The sequence below is a fragment of the Nelusetta ayraudi genome, unplaced genomic scaffold (assembly GCF_046127955.1).
Source record: "Nelusetta ayraudi isolate G7.1 ecotype Tasmania unplaced genomic scaffold, CSIRO-AGI_Nayr_v1 ptg000136l, whole genome shotgun sequence".
Taxonomy (NCBI): domain Eukaryota; kingdom Metazoa; phylum Chordata; class Actinopteri; order Tetraodontiformes; family Monacanthidae; genus Nelusetta; species Nelusetta ayraudi.
Window position 1 is genome coordinate 2,461,413 of NW_027466186.1, and position 27,113 is coordinate 2,488,525.

The window sequence follows — 27,113 nt, forward strand, 5'->3', positions numbered from 1 at the left end:
TTTTCTTCCCCCACTGGGTTTGTAATGAAATGTGGCTAAATTAGTCCTTTTTTTTTTAATAAATAATTTTAAATTAAAGTCAATCTGACCGGTGCTGACCATCACAGTCCACAACACTCACTCCGCGGGAGCCGGCTGCAGTAAGAGGCAGCAGGCATCAGGTCGCATCAAGGTAAATGTGGTAACACAGGAAAATAAAGATGTGTGTTTAATGCGGTGCTTGAGTGTCTTCTCCGAAGAATTTGGCAAGACGTTTCTTCACGAGACTGAAAATAACACGCATTGGCGAGCCGGACGTCGAAGTTCGCGCGAAATGAAAAATGTGCACGATTGACTCCAAACTGCTCTTTTTGCGGCTCAAAACAAACCGAAGCCCTTTCTGCTGCTGTATTCTCAAATGCATCGTGTGTGACTCGTTCAAAGACGCAGCCGCGGGGTGTCGGTGCAAAGGCCTCGGCAAAATAAACAGTCAAATTGGGACAGGTTTGCCCAGGCGGATGGATAAAGTCGAGGTTTGATTGACCAAAATAGAATTCCGGCATCAGCACTTTGAGCTTTTCAACAAAACCATGAAAAAAAAAAAAAAAAAAAAAAAAAGGGGCCCCACGGCCAGTGGGACTCCGAGCCTCCTCACTGCTGCTCACCCAAAATATCCCACCGTTTGAGGGCCCCAGACAGATTTGGCAGAGTGGAGCCTGGCGCTGCCCGCCGCTAGTAAGGTCTCCCCCTCCCCCGCTCCCTCCCACTCGCTGCCTTTGACTAACAGATCTCCCCAGTGTTCTAAAAATACCAGGTGAACGGGGCCGCGGAGATGGTGATGAAACTGCCTTTCTGACACTGTCCCGCTGCAATCCATCTCTCCGCTGCCTGCCAGCCAGCATATGTTTGCAATTGGCTACCCACCCCTTCCGACGGTCCCCAGTTACTGGTTCAGACCCCCACCCCCCTCCTCTTCCCCCGGCCCGTGCGCTGCCCTTCTTGCGGGTACACACACACACACACACACACACACACACACGCGTCTCTCTTCCTGCCTCTGCTGCTCTCAGACTCTCCTGCTCCGCGCTCGCAAAACAGACGCAGTTATCAATCTTTGCGCCCGCGCCGTCACACCAGACTAAACCGCTCAGACACACGAGCTCTCTCTCTCTCTCTCGTCCTCCTGTTCCCCTTCTCTTCTGCCCCCTTCCCTTCCCTTCTCTTCCCTCCCCTCTTCCACCACCACCACCCCTTTCATCTCCCATCCTTGCTCATCTCTTTTTATCTCACCTCCGTCTCTGCCTCCTCCCCTCACCCTCCTTTCCTTCCTTCTCCCCCCTCCGTCCGCTGCCTCCTCTCCGTGCACTCGCCCAAATTTGTTCCACTTAATAAGCCCTCCCCAATGACCTTGTGCTAATTAAGCTGCGCTGCGTTGAAAATATGATGGTTAATTAATGATGAGATAAATTCTGTCTGCAGGACTGTCAGAAAAATGATGACACCGTGTTTTACAGGTTTAAATAGAACAAACCTCGTGGCCGTCCTACCGCTACGGTACGTGCGGGCAACTGCTGCGTGCACGTGTGCGTGCGTGTGTGCGTGCGCAAGTGCATGTGCGGATGAATAAAGGCCATTGCGCAAAACGGATGCCTGACATAGAGCGCAAAATAAGGAATGTTGAGACACAAATTTGGGACGAAATTGTGAGAATCAGCTCTCGGTAACTGGGACTCATTACTACTCCCTGCTGGTTGAGAACCGCAAATACTCTTTGCCGGTGTCGTAAAGAGGAAAAATGCCAGTCCTTCACGTGGGTTTGTTGACACAGCCGGCATACTGAAGAATCGCTTGGAAATATGTCCACCGACAAGGTGAAGTGTTTGAAATATTGTTATATTGTTCTTTTGAACGTGACAGACAACTACAATTACACAAACAAGGACAGTGCATTGCTTGGACAGACAGCAGTGTTTTGCGCTTGGTTCGCATCATTCTCGTCGATGAAAATTGCTCGGAAGTGATGTGGTGTATAATGGTTACAATATTACAACAGGTTATAAACTCGTGTAGCTGTAATGCCTACAACAGCTTTTCAGACGACGCAACGTCGCACTGATCCGGTGGAAATGGCGAAGTGACGAAGTAAACACGCTGCAGCGCTAGTTTATGGATGTGGGCAAATACAAATAGTCGCCTCGCTGGAGTGCTCGTATGTGTTCAGGAAAAACACCAATATCAAATGCAAAACAGGCATTGACAATGACGTCGTAGTTTGTAATAGTAGTATGTAAGACCGCCTCTAAATAAACGCGTGACGTTGCCGTAAAGTGGTTCGTCCTGTAATGACGACACAGGAAGCCGTGTCGGGTGGTGCGTGAAAGTTACACAGTGCAGTTCCAGCCGGCACAACCCCCCCTCTCGCTGCCGAGGCGGCACCATTGACCCTATTAATCGTTCATCTACCGGTTTACTGAGTTTGGAATCATAACGTTATGGTCGAAAAGTTACCAAGAGTTGCTTTAATGTTGCGGAGGTTCTGGGTGCCGCCCCCTACTGACCGAGCTGTCTGTGGCAGAGGGTGGAGAGTTTCTCCTCGTCATTGAACGTGACCATTTGAAACTGTATCAAGGCCATTTCCGCAATTATTCAGAAGATTTTGAAGCCATTTTACAGAGGTCAGAGTGTCGTCAGTGAAGAACTAGTCCAACAGCACAACCACGACATGTTGTTTTCTGGTAGATGCACAACCACCGTGGTTGGATAATGAGTTTCTTCATAGTGCCAATAAAACATAATATAAAACATAATAAAAAATGGTTTTGTAAAAAAAAATAAATAAATAAATAAAAAAAAGTGTTTGAAATTGTGCCATTTCACTTTCCGTGAAAATACTCGCACCCAGCCATTTCAAAAATAATTTTTACACAACAATGATTTGAACCAAGGCCACCACACACATCCAGTGTGTGATAAAAGCCTTCAAAAAAAAAAAGACATAACATTGGAGGACTTGTTTATCTTCTGATGGCAGATAATTGGAGGGTCGTTTGTTTAGACACATATTGACAGTGACAGTTTTGCATAACAGTGCATTAACATGGAGGTAGCACGCAACTGTGTGTTTGTGTGGTATAAAACTTTATGGCTGGGCTGAAAGACCAGTCAGTATTAGTTATAGCATCACAATAATTATTACTGCTATTATCATGTTTTTGCCAGTCCATCACTGAATTTCTGAGCAAAAAGTGTCGTCAAACTGAAGGAAGACTGTGATATTTACTCCTTTTTTTCTTTTCGAACTATTCAGTTCCCTCCAAGCAATATCCCAGCTGTCAGCGACACGTCGGGGCTTTGAAACGACTAAACTTTAATATGTTTGCGGTTTTAAAATCTTTATTTTTGGCTGAAACGGCACTTCTGAGATAAGTGTCACTCCCAAAGTAGCTGGAATCCACTGGTGTGACAGACACTAATTCAGCGGCTGATTGGCCGACAGTGACAGCACAACTGTTCCGGCTTGATCATAGTGCACATCTCCTCCTGTGACAGAGCCGTTCGTGTGGAAGTTTTTCAAAAAAAATAAAAAGACTGCAACGTGACCCCCACTGTGGTCTGCTGACACACCTCATCACAGGGAGATGCGTGAAAATGTGGAATCGGAGAAAACGAAGAGCCAGGAGAGGCGTGCGTAGGGTGAGCGGCGCATTTCATCCACACTTCAGTATCAATCCCCATTGTTTGTTGCAAAGGAAAGCACAGCGTGTCACTGTGGAGGAATCTAGCCACCCAAAACAGTTACAAAAGGTTGTGCACGAGGATCAAAGTTGCACAAAGATGCATTTTGCAGCTTGCATGTTGGCTTTTTACTTACTCTTAACTCTTTCTGTTTTGACCCTATCCAGGTTGGCATGCACCAATCAGATGGGAGCATCACCTAATGTGGTCTACTAATCACAGCTGGGTCAGTAAGCCGGATCACAGCTGGGTCAGTAAGCCGGACAGAGAGAAGCGAACGAAGGCCTACGCCGGCCAGGCCAGGGATGTTGAAGACGTCGACGGCAACAGAAACCTGACAGCGTTTTTGCCGTTTCTGTCTCCCGCCAATCCAGACGTACGGCTGACAGCGGGAATTGAGCCGACGGCGTCTGAGGGGATGGAGCGGCATCTGTTTGGGCTGCCGACATCCCTATCTGAAGCCACTTGTCAGATCTGATAGCGGCAGTTGTCAAAAGTATCAATTTGGATGTGTCGCAATGAGAAAGCGGGTCTGTTTCTATTTTAGCAGCTCGCCTGACAGATTGAGAGGTGTTTAACGTCTCGTTTTGGTTTGACAGGGTGGGGGTGCAGCGGAGGCTTCACAACTTCATCTCCTCATCGCACGCACACACACACACACACACACACACACACACACACACACACACACACACACACACACACACACCGACAGACAGCAGGGCTCTGCTTTCTGATAGACAGGGCCAAGCGGGAGATATTGCACGAAAACAGGAAAACACGTGCAAGCGCACGCAGTCTTAAAAAATACAAAAAAATAAAGAAATAAATCATCATTCATCCTTAATTCAAGAGGGAAAGTGCAGAGCGAGATGAGGGAGAGAGCCAGATAAAGTTTGACAGAAAAAAGGGATGAGGGCCTGAGACACTGACAGACGGAATGAGTGAAAGTCATTTAACTCATTAGGGGGGAGGGAGGAGCTCCAGTTCGACGCAACTGGAGAATTTACCGTAATTAGTGGCGACTATTTCGCCTAAAGGCTTACAGCGGGGGTCGTGCGGGTCGTCCGTCAAAACATGAACAGTAACAGACGGCAAACAGAGCAGGGAGGATGTGGCTGAGACTGAGGCCAACTTCCATGAAGTGGCGCGACATCATGCGTCTTGTTTTTGGAAAAGATATTGGAAGATCAACTGACCTTTCTTTGCGTTGTCCGATTCCGTGTTTCCCCCGCAGGTGGGTGCTCAGGTGTTTCTTCATCACAAAGGCCCATCTGCAAAACAAGGAAAGCAGCCAGTCAGTCAAAAAACTCCGTACACTGGATTTCCCTTCAGTGACGGCATTTCCATGACCGTTTTTTGCAAAATAAAAGCGACATTTCTAAAATGTTGTGTGTCTGTAAGAGACGTTCTCCAGAACACGATAGGAAGTGACACTAGTGCACACACATGCTCTATGGGCCCATCAATGCGGAAGTCAAAAACTTTTCCGGTGTATGCGCTGCAACTGCATTGAAGTGAATGGGCCGCCATCTTGGACTCTGGGGGTGTGGGTGGGAGAAAGGCCACTTCCTGTTTGTCAGTCATCCCACGATCCAGTTTTGTTTACACTTGCTTTATCATGTCCTTTTTTATTAAAACAGACACTTCCATGTGAGAAACCATCCCTCCGGTCCATTCACACACTCCAAGTTCAGCCCTCGAACTAATCTGGCCCAGACCAGACAGATGGAGAAGTTCGCGGGCGGAAAAACCTCTCAGACACACGGAAGACGTGTAACTTCCAGGCCGCTCGCTCCACTTCTCCGCTCGGGAAGGAAACTCCCGCACACATGTTGTGCATCAGCATCGCTACCTCCGCGACGTGCAGGGCCGCAGCCCAGCTCGCCGGTACAGCAGACAGTGACCACAGCATCCCGGCTGCGTCCAGGGGCCCCGCCCAGAGTTTATCCTGTCTCCTAAACTGCATATGAAAACATAATGAGCGGATGACAGAGGTAAGTGCCCCGACATCCAAAGCCGCCCCGCCAGCGTTTTCATCCCCCCGGCCCTTTTCATTTAGCACCTATCACTTCCTATTATTGTGCGACGGAGAGACGCTGGCCACATCTGAGCGCCGAGGACGGAGCGACATGAAAGAGGCCGAGGGATTTTGAAAGCGACGCAGGCGTGTGGGTGGCACCGTCGTCACCACGTGCCCCTCCCATCCTGTTTTCTTTCAGAATAAAGTTTTATTCTGCTTCCTCTCTGGGAAGGGACTGCCCAGCCGTTTCTGGAGCATTCCATCCTCGGAGTCAGTCTTTCATAAAGCGGGAGCATAATTATTTCACCATTTATATCACTTTGGCAGCTTCTCTGCACACACAAACACACACACACACACACACACACACACACACACACACACACACACACACACACACACACACACACACCGTGCGTGTCCTCCCTCCCGCTTTCCCTCCTTCCCCTCCTCCCTCCTCCTTCCTTGTGTGGCCCCCAGAGTCCCGTCAGTCAAGCGGGCCCCCGAGGCCGACGCTAACTAAGACCACCGCATAAATATTCAAACACGTTCCGCAGTTTTGCCTCACTCTCATCACTTCATATTTTCTCAGTCGGCTCTAACTCAATCCATCCACCCGTCCACAATGTTGCCTCCGAGTGAAACTGGGGAGGGGGCGTGCGCGCGCACGTGCACTCACTCGCCCGCTCCGACTAAATCGCGTGCACTCCAGATCAAAAATGCCCCTCGCCGCTCAGGCCGAGCGGAAGCGCCTCTGACTGATGGCATTGCCTATAAATAAACAAACAGCTTTAATTAAGAATTTTTTTTTTTTTTGAAAGAATGGCTGAGGTGCAAGAAATAATCAATATGTTTGGGGGGGCAGAGGGCACAGCAGCGAGATATTTCTTTTCGCGAGCTCATTCGAGTCGCCGTGTTTATACGTCGAGCCGGAGCGTTGGGGGTGAGAGGAAAAAAAGGAGCTTGCAAACATTTCTGTTAATTATGTATTACAGCTGTCCTTCATAAACCTAATTACAGAGCGCTGAAAGGCAACAGGGACCATTTGCATATGCGCATGAAAGACAAGACATATGCAAAATACGATTTTAATTAGCATTCTTTGATAGCGAGGGATACAAATCAAACTGGCATGTTGCGAGATTCTCATCTCGCCCGTAATTCTCGGAGAGTCGCGGGCGCGAGGCAGGCTAATGCCCTGTGGAGACACCTGGCGCACGCACGTGCACGGGTCCTGACGCGTGCACGTGCGCACGACAGTGGCACGCGCGACTACAAACAGCCGCGCACCAACGGAGGGGTATGAATATCCATTACGCGCACAACTGCCGATGATAACGCGGCTACAATTAGCCGCTCGACGCGCGAGTGTCTAACGAGGGCAAAATCCTGTTTCTGATCATCTTGAGATAAGATTCATGGAGCGCTCGCACGCACGTGCACGCACACACACACACACATGCACACAGAGACACGAAGTCAGCCAGTCCTTACTTACACTGTCAGCCAAAAGTTTGGACACACTCTATGAATTTAATGTTTTTTCTTTCATTCTCACAACCATTGACATTGCAGTTCCTCACTAAAGGCCTCAAAACTAGACCACATGGAATTATGTAGGAAACAATAAAAGTAATTATTCACCTTTCATAAAAAGCATATTCAGTTGTTGTTTTTTTTAACATGTTTCTCTTTGCTGCATAATTACATGTATATTGCTCATATATTTGATGTCTTCAGTATCTATCTGCAGTGTAAAGATAAACAAACAAAAAAAAATGCATGAGAAGGTGTGTCCAAACTTTTGACTGGAAGTGTACATCCACAACAAACATCTCTCTCTTGTAGTGTCTGAAGCTTTGGCCCTACTCCTGCAGGCTTCTTGCCTGATAAGACGAACAGACCCCTCATTAGCGCATCACCTGCATTAGGTTACTTCCCTTGGAAGGCTTCATCTCAACTCCTTAGGAAGACTGTGTAGATAACACACATTACAACTCTGGCCACTAACTTTCCCATCCTTTCGCCTTCTGTTTTACAATTGTCTCTTTGTCCTCCTCATATGGAAATGTGCATGATGACCTGTGTATAAGGAGGTGATGTACAAACTATTCTTGCGCCTGTTTGATACCTGACTTCTTTGTAACAAACCAGTTTTTATACAACCAAGTCGGTGTCCACGAGGATTCCTTCAACATCCACACTTCACTGCTGCAACCTGAAGAATCCACCATTCTCTCTCTCTCTCTCTCTCTCTCTCTCTCTCTCTCTCTCTCTCTCTCTCTCTCTCTCTCTCTCTCTCTCTCTCTCTCTCTCTCTCTCTCTCTCTCTCTCTCTCTCTCTCTCTCTCTCTCTCTCTCTCTCTCTCTCTCTCTCTCTCTCTCTCTCTCTCTCACACACACAAATATCTCCTATCTAAATGTGTAAGGGGGCAAATCCATTTGTTTAAGGCGCAGTGTAATCAGCCCCCTGCCCTCAGTGCGCGTGCATCCCGCGCCGTCCAGGTCAAGGCCTCGGCTCGTCGTCCTGCTGCTGCCTTGGGCTGCATCATCAGCCCCGACCATCAGCCTTGATGGTTATTGTAACAAAGGGATACTTTAATATGCCATTCATCCATATCAATTCTCTTCCCTCCATGAATTGAACTAATAAGGCTGTGCCTCTTCCCTCCAGGGAGGCTCATAATATCCATTGCAGATATGGGAAAAAAAAAAGAAGGGAGGAATGGAGGTGGAGGGGATGGGGGGTGGGGGGGAGGGCTCTGGTGTTTCACATTCGACTTTCCCTTCAGACTAATCGGCGCGCCACAGCTCGTTAGGCCCGTGACGTGCCGGAGCTTTACCGATAAGCAGGGGAGACACGGCTCAATTACCCACAGTTACAATCCTTCTCTCTCTCCCTCTCTCCCCTCCCTCCCGCCGCCTGATGATGGAGAGATAACATGTCAATATTTGATACAAACAACTTCATTTGCCTGACGGTGTTCCTGGAGAGGCGCCGTCTGCAGGTCCAGGAGGGGGAGGCGAGATCTAAGAAAAGGGCCGTGAGCGTCGCGGGGGCTTAAGACGCGAGCAAAGCGTGTCCCTCCACCCCTCAAATCACACACACACACACACACACACTCACACACAAACACACCCAGAGATGCACACAAGGCATGCTGGGATAGAGCCCAGGTCAGATATGACACACTTTGCAAAACTTTCGCCAGAGTTACTTTTTTTTCTAGTTTTTTTGGGGGGGGGAGAGGAGACAATCAAACGAGGGAGCGCGGACACGCATCCTCACACTTTTCCCAGTTCGGCAACAAAGCGGGGGAGGAAAAAAAGAAAAAGAGAGTGAACTTCTGTGTTGCAGCTGCCTGTGTGGCAACTGCAGGTCCATTAGGAGCGACTGTGCCAGCCAGATGCAGAGAGCGCTCGACCCTCACCGGAGCGGAGCAGCCGAGGACCTGTGGAACAAAAGGGGGCTTCCATTGGGGGATGGTGGCGGAGGTTAGAATAGGAAGTGCGCAATAGAGGAGTGCGCTGCGGAGTGATGGCGCCATGCTTCAGCTCTTCTCCGGGAGGAGACACGGGCTCCCCCGGAAGAAATGAGTGTGTGCGGGCTCATTCAGCCTCGCCGCGCCAGCCAGGCCTAATGATGGCCTCCACCTGCTGCTTTAATGTCACAGCTGGATCGCCCTCCATCCCTCACTGACTCTGACTGCCATCAGCAGCAGGTAGCAGGCGGCCTCCCCCCCACCCCTCCCCATCCCCGACCCCGCTCCCGAGCCTCCGCCGGCTCCCTTCACTCCCGTCTCCTCGTATCGACGCCGCCTCCGTCCATCAATCTCTCTGCTTCCTCTCCCGCCCCGCCGCTTCCCCCTGTGGCACACAGTCCTGCATCACTTCGCCTCGTGCCCCCCTTTTATTTCTGTCTCCACAACTTTCTACTTGTCTCTTTTCCATTAGCTTTCCTATCAGCCTGTTGTCTCCATCTTCAGCTTTTGGGAATATGCAACTAGTGTCACAGCACTCAAGGTCTTCAGACCACTTCTTAAGGACCTCGGTCTCGTCTTGGACTCGGACTGGGCGGACTCTGGATTTTTGATCAAGACCGATCAAGACTCAGCCAACACTACAATGACAGCAAGACACCTTGCTGCAAAGAGATGTTGCTGTCTGATTTAGAAGCAAACTTGAATTTAAAAAAAAGATACTGGTCATTTTTTTCAGTTTTGTTGTTATTTTTTTTTGATATAGAAAGTCTTGGTCTTGTCTCGATCTCGATACTCTATAGTCTTGATAATGTCTTGGTCTTGGTTGGTCCGTCTTGACTACAACACTATATGCAACTAGTGTGTCTGTCATTCACTTTTACCCGTTTTTTCTTTCTTTCTTTCTTTCTTTCGCGTCGGCATCGAAACTAATTTGACAATGATCCGCTGATGGGAGAGATGGCACACTTACATCAGCGCGTTAAATCATCCGCGCGCCGGCGTTCTATATTTACCGAGACACAGGGAGGAACATTTCACGATGCCACAATTAATTTACTACTCTGAGTAAACACTGCGTGCTTCCTGCTTGCCGACTGTTAGGCAAAACCCGTCCCGGAGAAGCGAGGAAAAAAAGAAAGGAGGAAAAAAAACAAAACCCTAGAAAAAAAAAAAAAAAAAAAAACACAGTAGCTAAGTTGACACGTCTAATCTGAGACGCTCTGACAGGCAGGTGAACTGACAGAAGAACAGAAACCAACACTTGGCTGACAGCAACCCCGGAGCGCCGAGACAGCTGCCGACACGCCAGACAGACAGATAAACAGACGGGAACAAGAAGTCGAGAGATAAGACATTTATTGACAGACGGAGGGACAGCTTCCCCCCCCCCCCCCTCCCTCCCCCCCGCCTCCTGACGGAGAGACAGGCAGGCAGTCGTCAAGAGTGGAGGACCAAGGCCCGAAAAGCCGATGGAGAGGAGGAGGGTCAACGTGAACGCCGCGTTAAAATTTGCAGATGCGGAGATAGACGGTGATGGATGGGTGGAAAAAGAAAAGGACAGCGACGGGAGAATTAAATGAATATGAGGAATGGCGACGCGACGGAGGCGATGGAGAGGCAGGGGCCGATGTGCCGCCATCGCTTTGTTTGACGAAAGCGACTGGCGACTTCCGAGACATCCGCTTATGGACGCATCCCATAATGCAACGGGTTGGAGGGGGAGGGAAAGGAGGAGGAGGGGGAGGAGGACTGAATAAATAAATAATAATATAAAAAAAAACACCTGAATTGATTTTGTTTTCATGCCTGTGCCGGAGCGAAGCAGGCACTTGATCTATTCTAAGATGATCTCGATAAAAATAAAGAGGGAGGCCAAGTGTTCCTCCGTCAGCTGATCAACGTCAGGCCCCTTAATGGAACCGACACCTCTCACTTACGAGGAGGAGGAGGAGGAGGAGGAGACACGTGGAGAAAAAAAAAAAACAGGGAGAAAAAGAAGCTCGCTTTGCCTCTCCGAAGGGGTCTTTGGATCATCTGCTGAGGCAGGTGATGGGCCTTGACGGATTGATTGAGGCGAGGTTCTCATCGATGGCGGCAGCGCCCCATAGAGTTCCCAGCTCCAGTGCACACTGTTCCATTAAGGGATCATTTAGAGGGGAGAGCAAGTTCTACCTGCACTTATGCAGAGCACACCCTAATGTGAGATGAAACAGACATTTTCCGGCTAGAAAAGAAAAGACAGGCGGGGAGGGGAGGGGAGAGGAGGGGAGGGAAATGAGAGGAGGAGGACAGGAGGAAAGCAAAAGAAAAAAAGAGAAGAAAATAGAATAACGAAAGCTAAAAAAAAAATTCAGCCCCTTCCCAACAGCGCGATTCCATCTTCAGGAGAACAGCGATTGATGAAGTAATCTATTATTGATATCATCATCTTTATATGCCGGTGGCAGTTTCAGCACCCCCTCCCCCCACTCCCTCACCAAGCTCCGAGCCTCATTGCACTGTTTGCAGATTATGCTACTCAGCATCATTATATTTTCTAATTAACTGCTTTAATTTGGGATTTAAATCCTAAGTGTGGGGAGAGACTTGAAAACGCTGAACAAGTAGGAATAATACAGTATTGGGCGCCGAGATGAAAGGGGTGAGGTGTGTAAAGGAGAACAAGGTGCAGCTCTTCAAAACAGACTTGCCGGAGCGTCGGCGCGTTGTGTCGGATCAGCGCAAATGTGATTCACTTTTATGGATTAAAAAAAAAAAAAAAAAAAAACACAGGAAGGGAAACAGACGCCGCGTGTCCCGAGAACCACTTTGAATGAAATACATCTTGAAAAAGAGCCGCGAAAAAAAAATGCCACCGCTCTGCGAGGTGGCTGCGGCGGCGTCCTTCGCTTCTTCTCGTTGTTGCACGGCAGAACAAAAGTGAATCAAAAAAGTGTCGGCTGTAAAAACGCTGTTAGCCTCCTTTGCTAATGCGCCGCCCACCCCCACCCCCACCCACCACCTTCCCCTCTCTCGCCGCAGTGCAGTTAAAGATATGAAAAATATATGTGCTTTCTTTCCCTCCTCCCTCCTCTCCTTTTCCACCGCGCCGTGTTAAATCATTAAAGAGAAGTCCTGCTCATTATCTCTCTAAACAAAACTTCTCTTAAACCAAATAAATCAAGCGTTGCGCGGCGCCGCTAACAGCCGTGAAGGGATAAATTATAAAGCGCCTCACTGGCAGCGCTGGTATTTTAAAAAGCTTGCTGCACAATTTCTATGATGTGCAGCAATTTGTAATGCGGCTTTCCCTATGTTTGTAAGGTCTCCTCAGGTGTGTGTGTGTGTGTGTGTGTGTGTGTGTGTGTGTGTGTGGGAGATGAGTGCTGAGAGAGGAGGTGAAGGGTGGGGAGAAGGAAAAAAATGAGAAAAAAGAGCCAATCTGTGCTCTCCATACGTTCGGTAATATTCAGCTTGTTAGGCACTAAATCCTAAACACTTAGCAAAAGTTTATCCATCTGAATAAACAATTTCATAAAGTTGATAATATTAGGATACGGCAAAACCTTCCTGCTGCCATGCTTTTTTTTCTTGCTTTTTTTTACATTGTTCATGTGTAAAACCTCCTGCAGCCATCAACTGGAAACAAACTGGACTCGCCATTGTAGTAAGAGATAAATCACCCCCTCCCCCGCCCCACATCCCCCAGTCCACAGTTTCAAATGTGACTTTCAAGCATGGATGGTTTTCCTTGGCAGAGAGATTTTTAAGCCAACAGGACTGCTGCTGAAGGACGCGGACGATATAATTCACCAGGATGGCTCCTTAAGGACAAAAAGTGTTTGCGTTTCCTTCGTGATTTACACGACCATATTACTGATGCTGCTGCTGCATAAAAAAAAAAGAGCCTCCTCGCTGGCCGTGCGAATGATTTCCGGCTAGAATTAAAAATGAAAGATCTGTCTTCGGAGAGGTTGTAATATATATAAATATATATATAAATATATATATATATCAGCTACAAAAGAATAAAAGAAGCTAAAACAAACAAAAAAAACAACACTTCATGAATGAAAACGGTATTTCTCATTAGTACTGTTGTAGAGCTGATTGGTTTTGGTCTCTAGACCACTTTTTAACAGTCTTTGTCTTGTCTTGGACTCTGAGGCATTTTTACTGGGTCTTGCCCGGGTCTCGGACTGGCCGGGCTCGGGATCTTTGATCCAGACCGGTCAAGACTCAGCCAACACTGCTATGACACGATAGTAACGGAAAAGAGTCCAGCTGTTGCTGTTTCTGTTTGTGACACCAAGAGTGACACGCAAAGTTGTTGTTTTTTTTGTTCAAAGGTTCAAGATAGTTGGCAAAGCAGCAAAATGTTAAAGAAAAATTATCAAAAGACACCTTGCTGAAAAGAGATGTTGCTGTTCGATTTAGAAGCAAACTTGAAGTTCAAAAAGGATACGGGTCATTTTCTTTCTGTTTTGTTGTTATTTTTCTTTGATTTACGAAGTCTTCTTGATACTTTCTAGTCTTGATAATATCTCGGTCTCGATTGGTGCGGTCTTGACTACAACACTACTCATTAGTCAGTTTAACTGTTGCAACTCTCTCTCTCTCTCTCTCTCTCTCTCTCTCTCAGCTGACCACTGCCATTAAGGGCGGCTTCATTATAACCGAGAAACGCCCCGGCAGGGCCTCGTCCCCGCGCACCCGGGTCTAATTGCACAGAAAAGGCAGCAGCCATCGCTCTCACCTCTGCGCTCCCCTCCACTCCACCGGGGGAGCGGCGGGGCCGTGATGAGCCACCCATCAGACCTCTCCCCGGACCCCGATGGGCAGATTAAACAGTGGATAACAGGGCTCCACTTGGGTTCGTTTACTACAGCAAGCTCCCTTCCCACCACCCCCTCCCTCCCTCCTTCCCTCTCTCCTCCCCCACTGCCAATGCCTTCCGGGGACGACGAGAACCAGCATCCCTGAACGCACCGCGCACCCTCGGACAAAAAAAAGAAAAAGAAGGCAAAACATGATTAATTCCGTCTGTTTACTGTACACTCCATCTGCCTGTCCTCTGAGAACAAATTAAACGTATTAAAACCAGAGTGAAGAATGAGAGGAAGGGAGGATGACTGAAGAAGAGAGGCCAATAAAATGTACAATTAAATACCGGAAATAAGCAGATTTCTTTGGTTTACAGAACATTCAAAAAAAGTGTACATCCACATGTACATTATAATCTATTAACATAGAGAAAATAATATACACATCTAAAAAGATAGATCATGAAAACATGGCCAAAGACAATAATAGTAGATGTTATTAAAAGTGAATCAAGATTTTTTTGATGCAAAACGAGGAGCAAAGGCGCTGCGGGCGCCGAGCGTGAGGCGAAGAGAGGAAACTGGGGGAGAAAACAAACAAAGAAGACAGCCTCTAATTTCCAACCGCTGTTGTTTTGCTGAGCGGTCTCGAGCATTAAGGAGAACTGAGGCAACATGACAAGCGGGAGTTGTATTTCTCCCGCCGTAGTTTTGCTAAAGCAGATAATCCATAAAACATAAGGCCTCCGTATTGACGTTTCCCCCTCAGCCGGCTGAGTGAAGGGCGTAGCTGGGGTGTCAGGCCTGTCTGTCGGCCGGCCGCCTACCACTCTCATTATCCTCGCGCCTCCGTGAAGGGCAGCTAAGGTCACACTCCACGGGAGCAAAAATAAACTCCTGTGATACTAATCTAATATTCAGAGTTCCCATCAAAGGTGTGTGTGGGGGGGGGGGATTATTAACGGTGTAAAAGAGGGAAATGGGAAAGAAAGCACGGGGGGGGGCGGAAAACTATCGGAGAAAGTTGCAGACAGGATACCTGTCAGTGAGAAGTTCCCGCTCACTGTTTTACTGAGCCGACAGCCGTCAGCTGTCCGGGAAAGAAACGCAGCAGCAGAGAGTTTCTGGAGATTAAGTGAGAGCGCAGTTTAGGAATTTATACAGTGCACCATTCAAGCGGTATTATAGACGCTGTTGCCTCCTACTTGGAGCGAGCGCACTTCCACACCTCTCAGGAAGTGTGTGCGTGCACGCGTGCACACATACACACACACACAAAGGATGTCTTTGTTTGGCCATCGCTGCCGTTGTCTTGACACCCACCATCTGCCGCCCCGGCAACGTGGAAGAGTGAAGAGAAGAGTTTCTCAGCGGAAGATCGCCCTCTCCGCCGCAAAAACCCCGCCTCGACCAAGTGCGAGAAAGAGAAGAGGAAGAAGAGGAAGAAGAGGAAGAAGAAGAAGAAGAAGAAGAAGAAGAAGAAGAAGAAGAAGAAAGTCTGCAATGATCACTGGCCTCCACTGTCCCTATTCTGACCATCACTGATCCACAGGTTAAACTGTCAGCTGATGAACTGACATATTTGCCCTCTTTAACTTTGTTGAAGGTCAGGATGATACATATGGTGTGGATGATAAAATAATAATAATAATAATGATAATAATAATAATAATAATAATAATAATAATAATAATAATATTGTTGTAAGTATTATTATGATGATGATTGCAAATGCACAATCTTTTTGGGTACATATACATGAACACTGATCAAAACTTAAAGTTCTGACTTAAAAATGCTCATCAAGGGGGAAAAAAAAGCAGAGGAGGGAGTGTTAATCAAAGGCTGCGCTGGGCAAATTGCAAAGGTCCTCCTTCAACACATGATGCATTATGGGAGCGGCGCGCTCAAGAGCAAAGGGGGTTGCAGAAACAAATAAATAATAAATAAATAAATAAAGTGCGCAATGCAGATGAGGGTGACGGAGGCGCCGTCTCGGCCCGTTCTGCAAGGCGCCGGCCATTCATCACCTGCGCATGCAAAAGCGCCAGCGCCGGTCCTTAGCATATTCGCATATTCTAATGAAGGCTTGCATGCAAATGAGGACGACCTTTTCCTTTTGGCTCGTCCCCCCCTCACTCCACCCTCCCTCTTTACAACTGTACATTAACGGGAGTGGGAGTGGCGAGCGGCGGCTGTAATGGCTATTAGAGCGACAGGCTGAGTACGTGACGTTGTGATCTAAACTCAGGGAGGCTTTAATTAGGCTAATCTATTACCAGACGGCGGCTGTCAAAGATCTTTATGGCAAAGGACGGACTTGTCAGACGCCGTTATTTATTAAAACTGGCTCGGGATTTTTACAGAGGGCTGGTCAGTGAGAGAAACACGGGAGGGGCAAAAAGAAAAAAAAAAATTGTACCCGCAGCGTAATGCAGACCCATTTACGCCATGCATGAAAGTCAACACCCTTCTTGTCATTCAACGTTGACAGCGTGACACTGGTGATGCTGAAGCCACAAACATTAAGGTTTGTGGTCTGGAACTCATTCCAGAACCCAGCCTCTGTTACTGACTGTGTGCGTGTGAGCTTGGGAGCTCGTCATCGTCATGGCTCACTTTGCCCGCATGCATTCCAGTCACATTCAGATGGTCAAACTGGGTAGAGTGGGAGGCAGTCAGTGTTGGTTTACTGAGCTGTGTTCTGAAGCTTCTCCACCTGAATGTAGTTTGGTTGCAGGACAACAGCATCCGCTCTTTGTGCCATGTTTTGTGTATTCTCCATTCAAATATAGCTTACACTGACTAGAAGAACACGTGGTTGTTGCTGACCTTTGACCTTCAGGTTGCTACATGTTCATGGTTGTGCACCTTAATACGAGGCTCAATGCCGTTTTTATACAAACTGAATTACTGTCTAGAAACAATCTAGGACTAAAGGTCCAGTGTGTAAAATTTGGCTTGATTTATGATTTTCATATTGGTAAAAGCTTAACATACTGCCCATAAATACATTAATAAAAGTGTATACTCGCAGAAAAATAAAAGTAATTTGGTTTTCCTACCCTTTTCGACCAGTTTTTTCATATATATGAGAATATACATAGAGCAAGGGTCTTGCTCCGAGTTAGGGTTCAGGAAGCCCGCCCTAAAAATGCAACGGGCTTCCTTAAAAATTTTACACGCTGGACCATTAATAATACATATTCTATTAAGCATTTGTACAAATAGGAGACAGAAAATCAGCGACAGTGTCTCACCCAGCTTTCCGTTCATGCCGCAGACCCAAACGTCCCCCCCTCCCCCCTCCCACCCCTCTGTCGCCGATAGCCACTGGTAGGGGGGGTGACGACGAGCCGTCAGCTCCCCTGTCCACCAGGCGGGGTCCTGCGCTGTTGGCGGGCGGGCCAAAGTTACGCCTCCTCACCGTGACTTTGAACTTTCGCCGATGAGGCATAAATATTGAAATATTGAAATGAAAGACGCGGGCAGGCACGAGTGGTGGGAGGAGAAGAGGGAGGAGGGGGAGGAGGAGGAGGAGGGACGTTGGAGAGGGAGGGGAGGGAGGGGTGGCGGGCAGTGGGCCCACTGAGAGAAGAGACAAGGCCCTCACCCCTCTGCCAGGCTGCATCCTCCAGGACCGACAGTTATGGATAGGAAACATTACTGCTGCTGGTAATTAAAGCGGAGGGGGGAGAAGAAAAAAAAAACTAATGCTGTCTCTTGGATGAGGGGCTTTCATAGTAAGCATCCATTTGTCACTGCTGCGTGCTCGCCAAGGCCAGATTAAGTCACACACATATTTAAGTCTGGCTGTGCGCAGACAGAGGCACCCTGTCTGTCTGTCTGTATTCCATATCAAGGTTAAAAAAAAAGAAAGAAACAGAAGCCTTCCCTTCTTCCGCTTTAAAATAATCTGTTAACCGCTTCCAAAAAAATAAAAACACATGTAGGTCAGCTGCGAGGAAAGACTCCTCAGCGGCAGTAAGTGACTGCCTGCCTGCCTGACTGAGTGACTTTACGCGTGGTTGCGAAAAGGCCACTGGCTAAGGGGGGTGAGAGGGGCGGAGGAAGGCGGAGGGTTGTTGGGGGAGGGGGAGCGGAGCGGGTGCCATGTCACCAGATGGAGGGGATCGGTGACACTGAGCGTGTCACAGGGTGACGGCTGCACTCTGCTCGGAACCAGCGGCCCCTCCAGCGCTGTCAGAGGGAGCGGCAGCTCCAGACACTGACACTCGCAGCCGCCCTGACAGGCCAAACACGACTCCGTCTCCGCTCTCAGCCGCCGTCGCCGACGGGACGCCGAGAGAGAGAGAGAGAGAGAGAGTGAGAGAGATAGAGAGCAGCAGTCGGCGGGTAGAGGGAATTTGTCCGGGGCGGCGAGGATTCCTCCGGAACCGGACGAGAGGAAGGGCAGAAATCTCGGAGCCGAGAGAGAGAAGAAAGAAAAAGTGAAGGCGATGAAAAGCGCGCGCAATCATTCTGGGGGGGAAACTTCCCCTGCGAGCTGATTGGAAGCCGAGCCCGCCTGCTTTAGATCAAGGGGGGGCAGGGATCAATAGATTCCTGTTTATCTGAGTGAAATTGCGCTGTTTCTTCATTTGCTTCCTAAATTAAATGTGGCTTTTGCCAAATGATGTGCTGCCGAGTTAGTTTGTTAAAGGGGAAAAAAAAGCTTTGTTGCAAAAACAGCAGAAGGAAAAATACACAACCGAAAAAAAAAAAAAAAAATTGAAGGGTGGCTACTCTAGATCATGTAAAATATAACATTTGTTTGAGTTATTTCACACTTGTTTGTTTAATATGCATTACATATGTGTTCATTCATAGTTTCAATGCCTTGAGTGACAACCTACAATGTAAATAGTCATGAAAATGAAAGAAAAACCATTCAATCAGAAGTATGTGTCCAAACGTTTGACTGGTAGTGTTTGCTGCTCGGGCGCTAATCTCAATTAATCCCACCTCTCAGAAGAAACAGCGTGCTTGACCCTTTCTGTGGAAGCAGGGGGTTGCAGTGAGGGAAAAACACAGTTAGTCTGTTTGTGCCTTGGAAAAGACAGAGCGCGGGGGAAGGTAGGAGAGCGGAGGGATGACAATGATAAGATTTAGATGGAAATATGTTGATTTGAGGGGGAAAAAACGTGGGGGGAGGGAGGTAATGCCAAAAGGGGAGAGGGCAGAAAAGAGGGAAAAAAAGGGAGAGAAACAGGCAGTGGACGCGGGAGGGAGGCGAGTGCGGCGGCGAGACTGATCGCTGTTGATCTTCACGATAAGCGCTCCCGACAACTTGTGACCAAAGTGGCGCTTCGACGCTAATCGGCCGCGAAGGCTGACCTGCAGCGAGGCAGCGGAGTTCAGCTCGCATAGAGCCGCGCCGCGCCTGAGACGAGATGGAGCCGGACAGGAGACATCCAGGCATCAAAACTCCCTGAGAAATTGCGACATGGCTTCAGTGCACTGCGAGGAGAACATAGGAGGAGGAGGAGGAGGAGAGGGAAGCAGAGGAGGAGGTGGAGGAGGGGGGAAAAAAGAAAAGAAGCCAAGCAGTGATACTCGGCGCTCTTGGCAGTCGAGGCAGACTTATCTGGCTCCAGATAAAAAGAGGAAGGACAGAGTCGGAGGAGAGTGGAGTGAGGGAGGCAGTCAGGGGGAGTGACTCCGTGGGGGGAGGGGCTGGAAGGATGTGAGAGGGGAGTTTAGAGAAAACGAGGAATCAATTTTATTGACAATTATCTGCTGTGGGCTGGACCGAGGAGAACTGAGGACTAACCTTGAACCAGCGGGTGGTTCAACCTCTGCAGGACATCAAGGAGAGGGAGGGGGGGGGACGTCAAAGGACACAAACAGCCGACAGGAAACAGGTCTCAACTGGGCCTCAGAGTAAACTTCTGCAAGCGCACAACGCTGTGCTCTGCAAACTAATGACTGATTGGCTCTTGGAATTCTTGGACAGAAAAGTGATGTGGAGGTTTTACATGGTGGAAATAATCCCAAGGGGAGATTTCCTCATGTGTTCATTCATTATGTTTCCTTTTCTCTGACGTCAAAGTCACTTCAAGGGCCCATGTGACACGACATGAGACACGACACCTTGAAATGGCTGCTGGATGCAAAGTCATCAGTTCGGAGCGTTCCGATCGGATTGCATGGACGATCAGAAATAGGAAGTGTGGCATCCTTGTTGTGACAAGAGCAGGAAGCAACTCCCTTAGAAACTGCAGGAGTGGACAGCAAGCAAGCCAGCAGCTTTCTTAAAAATGGGTTGCAGCTCATAGCAACAAAGGGTTAATGAAGCTCTGCTTGATTGCATGCGATTGCTTTACTAGGAACTGACTTTGGTTAAAAAAAAAAAAACGAAAAAAATAACTGGAGGAACGCCACAGTGCACTGCAGCTCGCCATGATGTTGTGATGCCTTCTCAACAAGAGGAAGCCTCAGGGTTTTTTTTTTCTACCACTGTACAACTGGCACTGCAAGATGTGCAGTGGTCATCTCGCTGTGAGCAATCCGTCCAATCGCCTTCCAGGTTTGGCCTCGCCTTCGCTAACGCTTCACATGGGCTCTCTAGCAGGCGGACGCGTGAGAAAACTCCAAAGGATTTTGAAAAATCTGGCGCGCTTGATGAAACAAACACTTGAAACGGAAGATGGCCGACACGGAATGCGAAACACAGTTTCTCCTCTTTGTTACAGCAATCTGTCCTCGCAATGGAGACCGTGATTGGGAATAACCGTTTACCGATAGATGGCGTGCTCAAGTTTTTATATGATCAAAAACATCCGCCGCATGTGATGCCCCTTTTTCCACAGATTGAGCGGAAACAAACTCGACTGATCAGGCCCCAAAACCAATTACAAGCTTCACTCACTTCTAATTGATGGCGCAGCCGTCCATCCCCTAGCAGAGAAAAGAGGGAGAGAAAAAAAATGGACTCAAAATAAATAATCGTGCCCTCCGAGCTGATCACAATAACGGTCGCTCCCTTTCACTCATCTGTACCAATTCCCCCCACGCGGACGATGTAAATAATCGGCTAATGATCCGCAGTTGCTCGGTCCCGTCTGACCGCGGAGCCGCTCGGACCACTTTAATTTAGCGGCAGCATCACTCAGCTGGCATCATAATTCCTCTCCCGGCCCTGCGAGAGCGCTGTCCTCGGCCACCGCTGCGACAGTAATGGAGAGGAAACACAAAGCCGCCGCGTGTTAAGTGGGGAGCGCGGTGTTTATTCACTCATTAATGACGACTTTAAGTGCCACGAGCGGGGAGGGGGGAAAAAAATACACACACACACACACACACACACACACACACACACACACACACACACACACATTTATATAAATATATTATTGCGCGAATATATATGGAATCTAATCATATCTGGCAACGTAAATAATCCGACGGCCGCTTTTTTTCCGCGAGGACAATTTATGACAAGTGAGCAGGCAGAGGAGTGGGCTGCAGAGGAGGAGAATATTGGAGAATATGGAGAATAATCCAGGCCCTTCTTCATCGCGATAATAATGACGAGAAACTATTTATGAAATACGCGCTTGGGTTTAAGAGCGGAGGCGAACCAACCGCACGCCAAATTTCTCTTTCCGGGGGCCTGCTAATGCGCCGAGGGGTCGGAATGACGGCGAGCCCCGAGCGGCGAGACACAAGCGCGCTTGTCAGCGTGAGTATCCGTCACGCCGCGGTTTGGTTCAATTCAGAGGCGGCCGGGCAGCGGGCGTTCTGGAAATATTCCCTTATTGATCTGTTGGTGGGAAGACGCTATCCCGTTACACGAGGGGCAGACCGCTGGAGCCGGGACACGCACGTGCACACGCGCGAGCGCGCAATCACACACAGGCATACCTTGGCGGCATGAACGCAAACGCGATACGACAAGTGCGTGCCGTCAGTCGGGCACGCGAACCAAAAGAATTGCCCGCGAACCACACACACGCGCGCGCAAGTGCGCATGCACACATGCTCAAAAAAACAAGCAACCGGACCAAACATGCTTATCAAGCCAACGCACCTATTTCCAAGCCCGCCTCAAAGACACCCGCTGAAACATTTACTGCAATTAGAAACCTCCCTGAACACCCTTAATACATTTTATGAGTTAACTGCTTGTTAAAACTGCAACTGAATATATGTATTTTTGTTTTTTATGCGCAGACTCCAAGAACATTTCATGTAGAGCCCCAAAAAATGAAGCGTCCTTTTTTTTCATCTCCGCCCTCACTAAACTTGAATTGTTAATGAAAGGAAAAATGCTCATATTTACCCCAATAGTGACTGTTTTGGTCATTAAAAAGAAGTGAAAGAGAGGTTGGGTTATTCTTTGGCACACACACACACACACACACACACACACACACACACACACACACACACACACACAGACCAAAAGCAGTGTCTGGGAGACGTGTAGCTCGGCGCGCGCTATTAGTTCTGACTGCTCCGGCTCCTCATTCCTGTACTTTACGCCGCACCGCAAATAGGACCATCACTTTTCATTACCTGCTGTTTCCCGCCGAGCTTCACTCCATCATTGGCGCCGCATGCTAATGTAAAGCAGGCTACTGCCATGTAAATTAAACTCTTTGTTTTGTTTGCCTCGCCACCTTGGGCTGATTGTCAGAGCGAAACTTGCCGGGAGCAGCAGGTGTGTTCGTTTGTTTGTTTGTTTGTCTGTGTCTGTGTGTGTGTGTGTGTGTGTGTGGGAGTGCGCCGGTGTGTTGCTGCTGCTGCTGCTGCTGCTGCTGCCGCTGCCGCTGCTTTGTGCGCGCCGCAGACTCGGCAACAAGTGAGGCCCCGGTGACGTGCGTGTGTTTGCGCGTGCGTGCGCGCAAGTTCTGAAAAAAGTGGAGGAGTGACACCGCCGCACACGCCGCCTCCCAGTCAACCAGATGTGCTCCTGACCCTGAGCTCAGCCACTGAAATGCAAAGTCGGGTGTCTACTCGCTCCCCCCCACAAACCCTCCCCCGTCCCGAGGCGCAGGTACAACCAACTGTCACAAACAATGGCGGAAATATGCATACCGTGGGCTGGGCTGTGCTACAACATGCTCTTAATGTAAATCAGATTTCACAGGTTTTTTTCTCCCTTTTTTTTTTTTTTTCTTACTTCCTGAGGAGATGAGCCGAGTCAGCCGCCGAGTGAGCCACCAAGCCAGCCAGCCAGCCAGTCAGCCAGGCAACCACCCAGCCAGCCAGCCAGCCAGGCAACCACCCAGCCAGCCAGGCAACCACCCAGCCAGCCAGCCAGCCAGCCAGCCAGGCAACCACCCAGCCAGCCAGGCAACCACCGAGCCAGCCAGCCAGCCAGCCAGCCAGCCAGCCAGCCAGCAAAGTGCAAGAGTGGCGTTCTTGTGAGGCTACTGCCACTGGGTAACTGACAATGCATGTTAAAACGAGTTGGAGGGAGGGGGGCGGGGTGGGGGTGGGGGGGTGTTGCTTGTTTACTCTGCTGCCTTAATTATACGGGAACTTGTCTCCCGCTCATTTACAGAACACTGTAAGAAATCAAATGGCACCGGAGAGAGATAAGAGGCCTTCATGATTCCTCATTATGAAAGAGATGAAAATGACTCCTGTCTCTAATTAACACGAGGCTGCTTGTTGATGATTTTTTTTTTTTTTGTTTGGGGGGGGGCTTGGTGGCGTCGACTGACACGTGTTAACCAGATAAACAGTTCTTCAACATCTGTTTGTTCAACACTTTTTTTCTTTTTATCACGTAGGGAGTCACAGTTTGCTAGCTCCAAAGGAAGCAGGTCAGCAGCTCTGCAGCTGTCTCCGCCCGGCTCGCTTGCTGTTCAGCAGTTATGTGATTGTGTTTTGTTTTTTTCTTTCATTCTTTTTGCATTTTAAGTTTGAGTGTGTTTGAGGCCTCGGTTTGTGGACGGTACCGATTCGGAATCGCCAACAGCCACGTAGGTCTCTTATGATATCAAAATCCACGTCCATTTGTCATGAATGATTGGTTTTGAATGATTAAATAAATGAATCACAATGCAACTTGTGTCTGCTTGTTCTTGTTTCTTCTCTTCAACTGTGGCTGCTCTGTCTGTTTACTGCACTTGCACACTGCTGCAGCGGCGGACCAACAGAACAGACAGTGAGCTGCTGGCTATCAAGCCTACAGAGTTGAATAGTTATTAAGTAAGTTAGAATACAGCTGCTGGTGAAAGTAGTTTATGTTCAAGGGGACTAGAGCAGTATAAATAACCAGCCCTACCTTAGGGAAGCTCTGCACCCACGTTCAACAACAGCTAAGAACAAGGTCTGAACTTCACTTTTTTAATAGCAGGGTCAAGATTTGAAAAAAAAAAAAATATATATATTTATATATATATATATATATATATATATATATATATATATATATATATATATATATATATATATATATATTAAGGAGACTAGCTGGACAGACAAAAATAAAACTTCAATGAGAACTAGCGCCACAGCTAAGTGATTTAAAAGTACTTATGATTAAGGTCGATGGTTAAGGAAACAAACACAAAAATATATTAATAAGGATTATTTGTTAAAAGTAAAAAGTTCTTAAAAAAAACATTAATTTCGCTCATCAATGTATTAGACTAATGTGCACACACGAGCACACACCATCTGGTGCACTAGTTGCTGCAGAGGGCAACCTGAGGCAAAAGCATTCAACTTAATCCATGTAAATCCAAACAGCTGCTGAAGAGCACTCAGGGGTTTCAAGCACATACAAGGGTTCTGGCTCTTCCCAATAGTTTTATGAGATTGGCCAAAAACAATTAGGAGACAGTGTACTTAGAAACAATTGTGAAAAAAAAAAAACACACACACACTCTCACACACAAACACACACACACACACATAGATTGTCAGCTTCTGCGAGCTATGTCAACCAACTACAGGCACTGTCTGTCTCAGGGCATTACTCAACACAAGTCCACCTATAGCTCTCTCACCCCTCAAAAGAAAACAACGGCATGCTATAGGAGCTCGGACGGATCCGGAGCCACGCGAACGCGGCGCCGTAAATTAGCCCTGCGTGCGTGACAGCAACGACTGCGCAACGTTGAAGTCCGCCTGCGAGTCTCCTCTGAAGCAAAGCAGATGGCATCAGAGCAGAGCTGCAGTGAAAGGGACGCCTCGCAGAGCCATGACAAAGAATAACAGAAAACGTTATTAAATGAACTGAGACGTTTGCCTTTTGGTCTATTTGTGAGACGTGGAACCCCGAGATGGAGTCTCACGGACCACATGGCTGGTAGCAGCAGACCAGAATGACTGGGCTGGCACGAGCAGTGCAGTGCAGAGCAACGCAAGTGAAGTACTGCACGTTTGACGATTAGTGTATTGTCATGACCAAGCGTTTTGACTGACAACGTTAATCAGAATCTATGGTAATTGTGTGCAAAAACTACAAAACAGTCCAAGTATGGAAAGAATAATAAAAACCAAAATAAAAAGCAAATTGGTTTGTTTTAAAAAAAAAAAAAAAAAAACAGAAGCTATTGCAAGTCCAATTCGCAGAGTTCTGTAACTTCTCATGCCTGAATGAAAAATTGAAAAAAGAATACATATTTGTTGGGGTGGCTTGCAAAACAGAATTTCTCTGAGTGCCAGGAGGAAACAGGACATTTGTGCTAAATGGAAAATAAAATACTGTGCCATGGCAGCAGCACTTTAAGAAGAGAAAACAAAACAAAAAAAAAACAAAAAACTTTCAAATACGGTTTCAGCTTTTGCTGTATTTGATGCTACGCAAGCACAGGTATGAAAAAGAAACACAAAGTTAATATATCTAGCCTCCCGAAAAAAAAACACTACTACCTCTGTCACCCGGGCCCGCATGGGGCACTAGTAGAATAATAAAATGCGGCTCTACTTTTTTCAACTAAACCGGACTATGAATAGAAAAGAAAAATATGTTCTGAAAAAGAAAGAAAAAACTGGAGCTTTCTAAGCCCGTGTTCCGGGGGAGGGAAACACATTCCCGGCGCTTTAAGCGGCTGCTAAAAAAACAAAAAATAAGCCGGGCTAACTGAGGGAGGTTGTTCCGGGAGTTCCCAGTGACCCCGTGTCTCTGTGCGCGTGTGCGTGCACACTCTGCACAGGTAGGGTAGAACCTGCAGGGCTCTTTTTTTTTAGCGTGGGAGGCCTTAATGACACTGAGGACGGAGGAAGGGAGGCGGCCAAAACAACCATCCTGGTGGGCAGCTCGCCAAATTAAAGGCCCGGCTCACACCCGGGGGATGTTTCTAAAGGCTCCCGACTACTGAGGGATTACAGCGGGGAGGCTCGACAGCAGCGTGAGGCCGAGCTGAGGTGTGTCATTTGATACAAACATGCAAAGGCGTATGAAAAATCCAGTGGTTTGAATATCGCAGGCAGAGCAAACATATGCTGATGAGTTTCGCAAAGCATGGAAATTAGCCGGCAAACTTTCTCAACCCCCCCTCCACCTCAGACTCCTTTGTACTTGTTCCAGGAAACAGGACGCATGTGAATGTGATGTACGTGTGTCGTTTCTCTTGTTGGCTCGCTTGTTTGTTTGGTTTGTTTCTTGATATATCAGCGACAGTGGAGGATGCACGCGGGCAGATGTGAGCGGAAACGAGCAGGTTGGTCAAGGATGTCCAATCACTGCCGGCGTGTCGGTAGGTGGAAAATAAAATAGGGTGGGAGGGTGTACAGTCATTTTTCTTACACACACACACACACACACACGCACACACTCACTCTAACCTGTGTTCTGAAAACTCCTCTCTCTCCTTCCCCAAACACACACACACACACACAGTGCGAGACTTCCTCCCTCCTCCATCTCTCTTATTCTAATCTCAAGCTAATCTTTTCTCATTCTTACCTCCCCAAACCAACTCATATTTCACCGGCCGTATCTTTACATTTTCTATTATCCACCACTGAAAAATGTGACCAACGGAGGCACTCTTTTGAAATAAAATATGAATCATCTTCGATAAAGATAGGCTGTTTTCTTTTCTTTTCTTTTTTTAGTTGTTGTTGTCGTTGTTTTTCTTTCTTTAATTCTGAGTTTGGCTGCTCTTGGCCGTTGTTGGCCTCGTTT

The 27,113-nt window shown here is 47.9% G+C and overlaps 1 protein-coding gene across 1 annotated transcript in view; it reads right to left on the minus strand.

The window, feature by feature from the left end:
* znf407 (zinc finger protein 407) overlaps positions 1 to 27,113 on the minus strand; it is a 148,980-nt gene that overhangs the window by 76,513 nt on the left and 45,354 nt on the right. Inside the window, exon 5 of the mRNA XM_076012918.1 lies at positions 4,914 to 4,988. Within this exon, the coding sequence (XP_075869033.1) occupies positions 4,914 to 4,988 (75 nt within the window). The remainder of the gene's footprint in view (positions 1 to 4,913; positions 4,989 to 27,113) is intronic.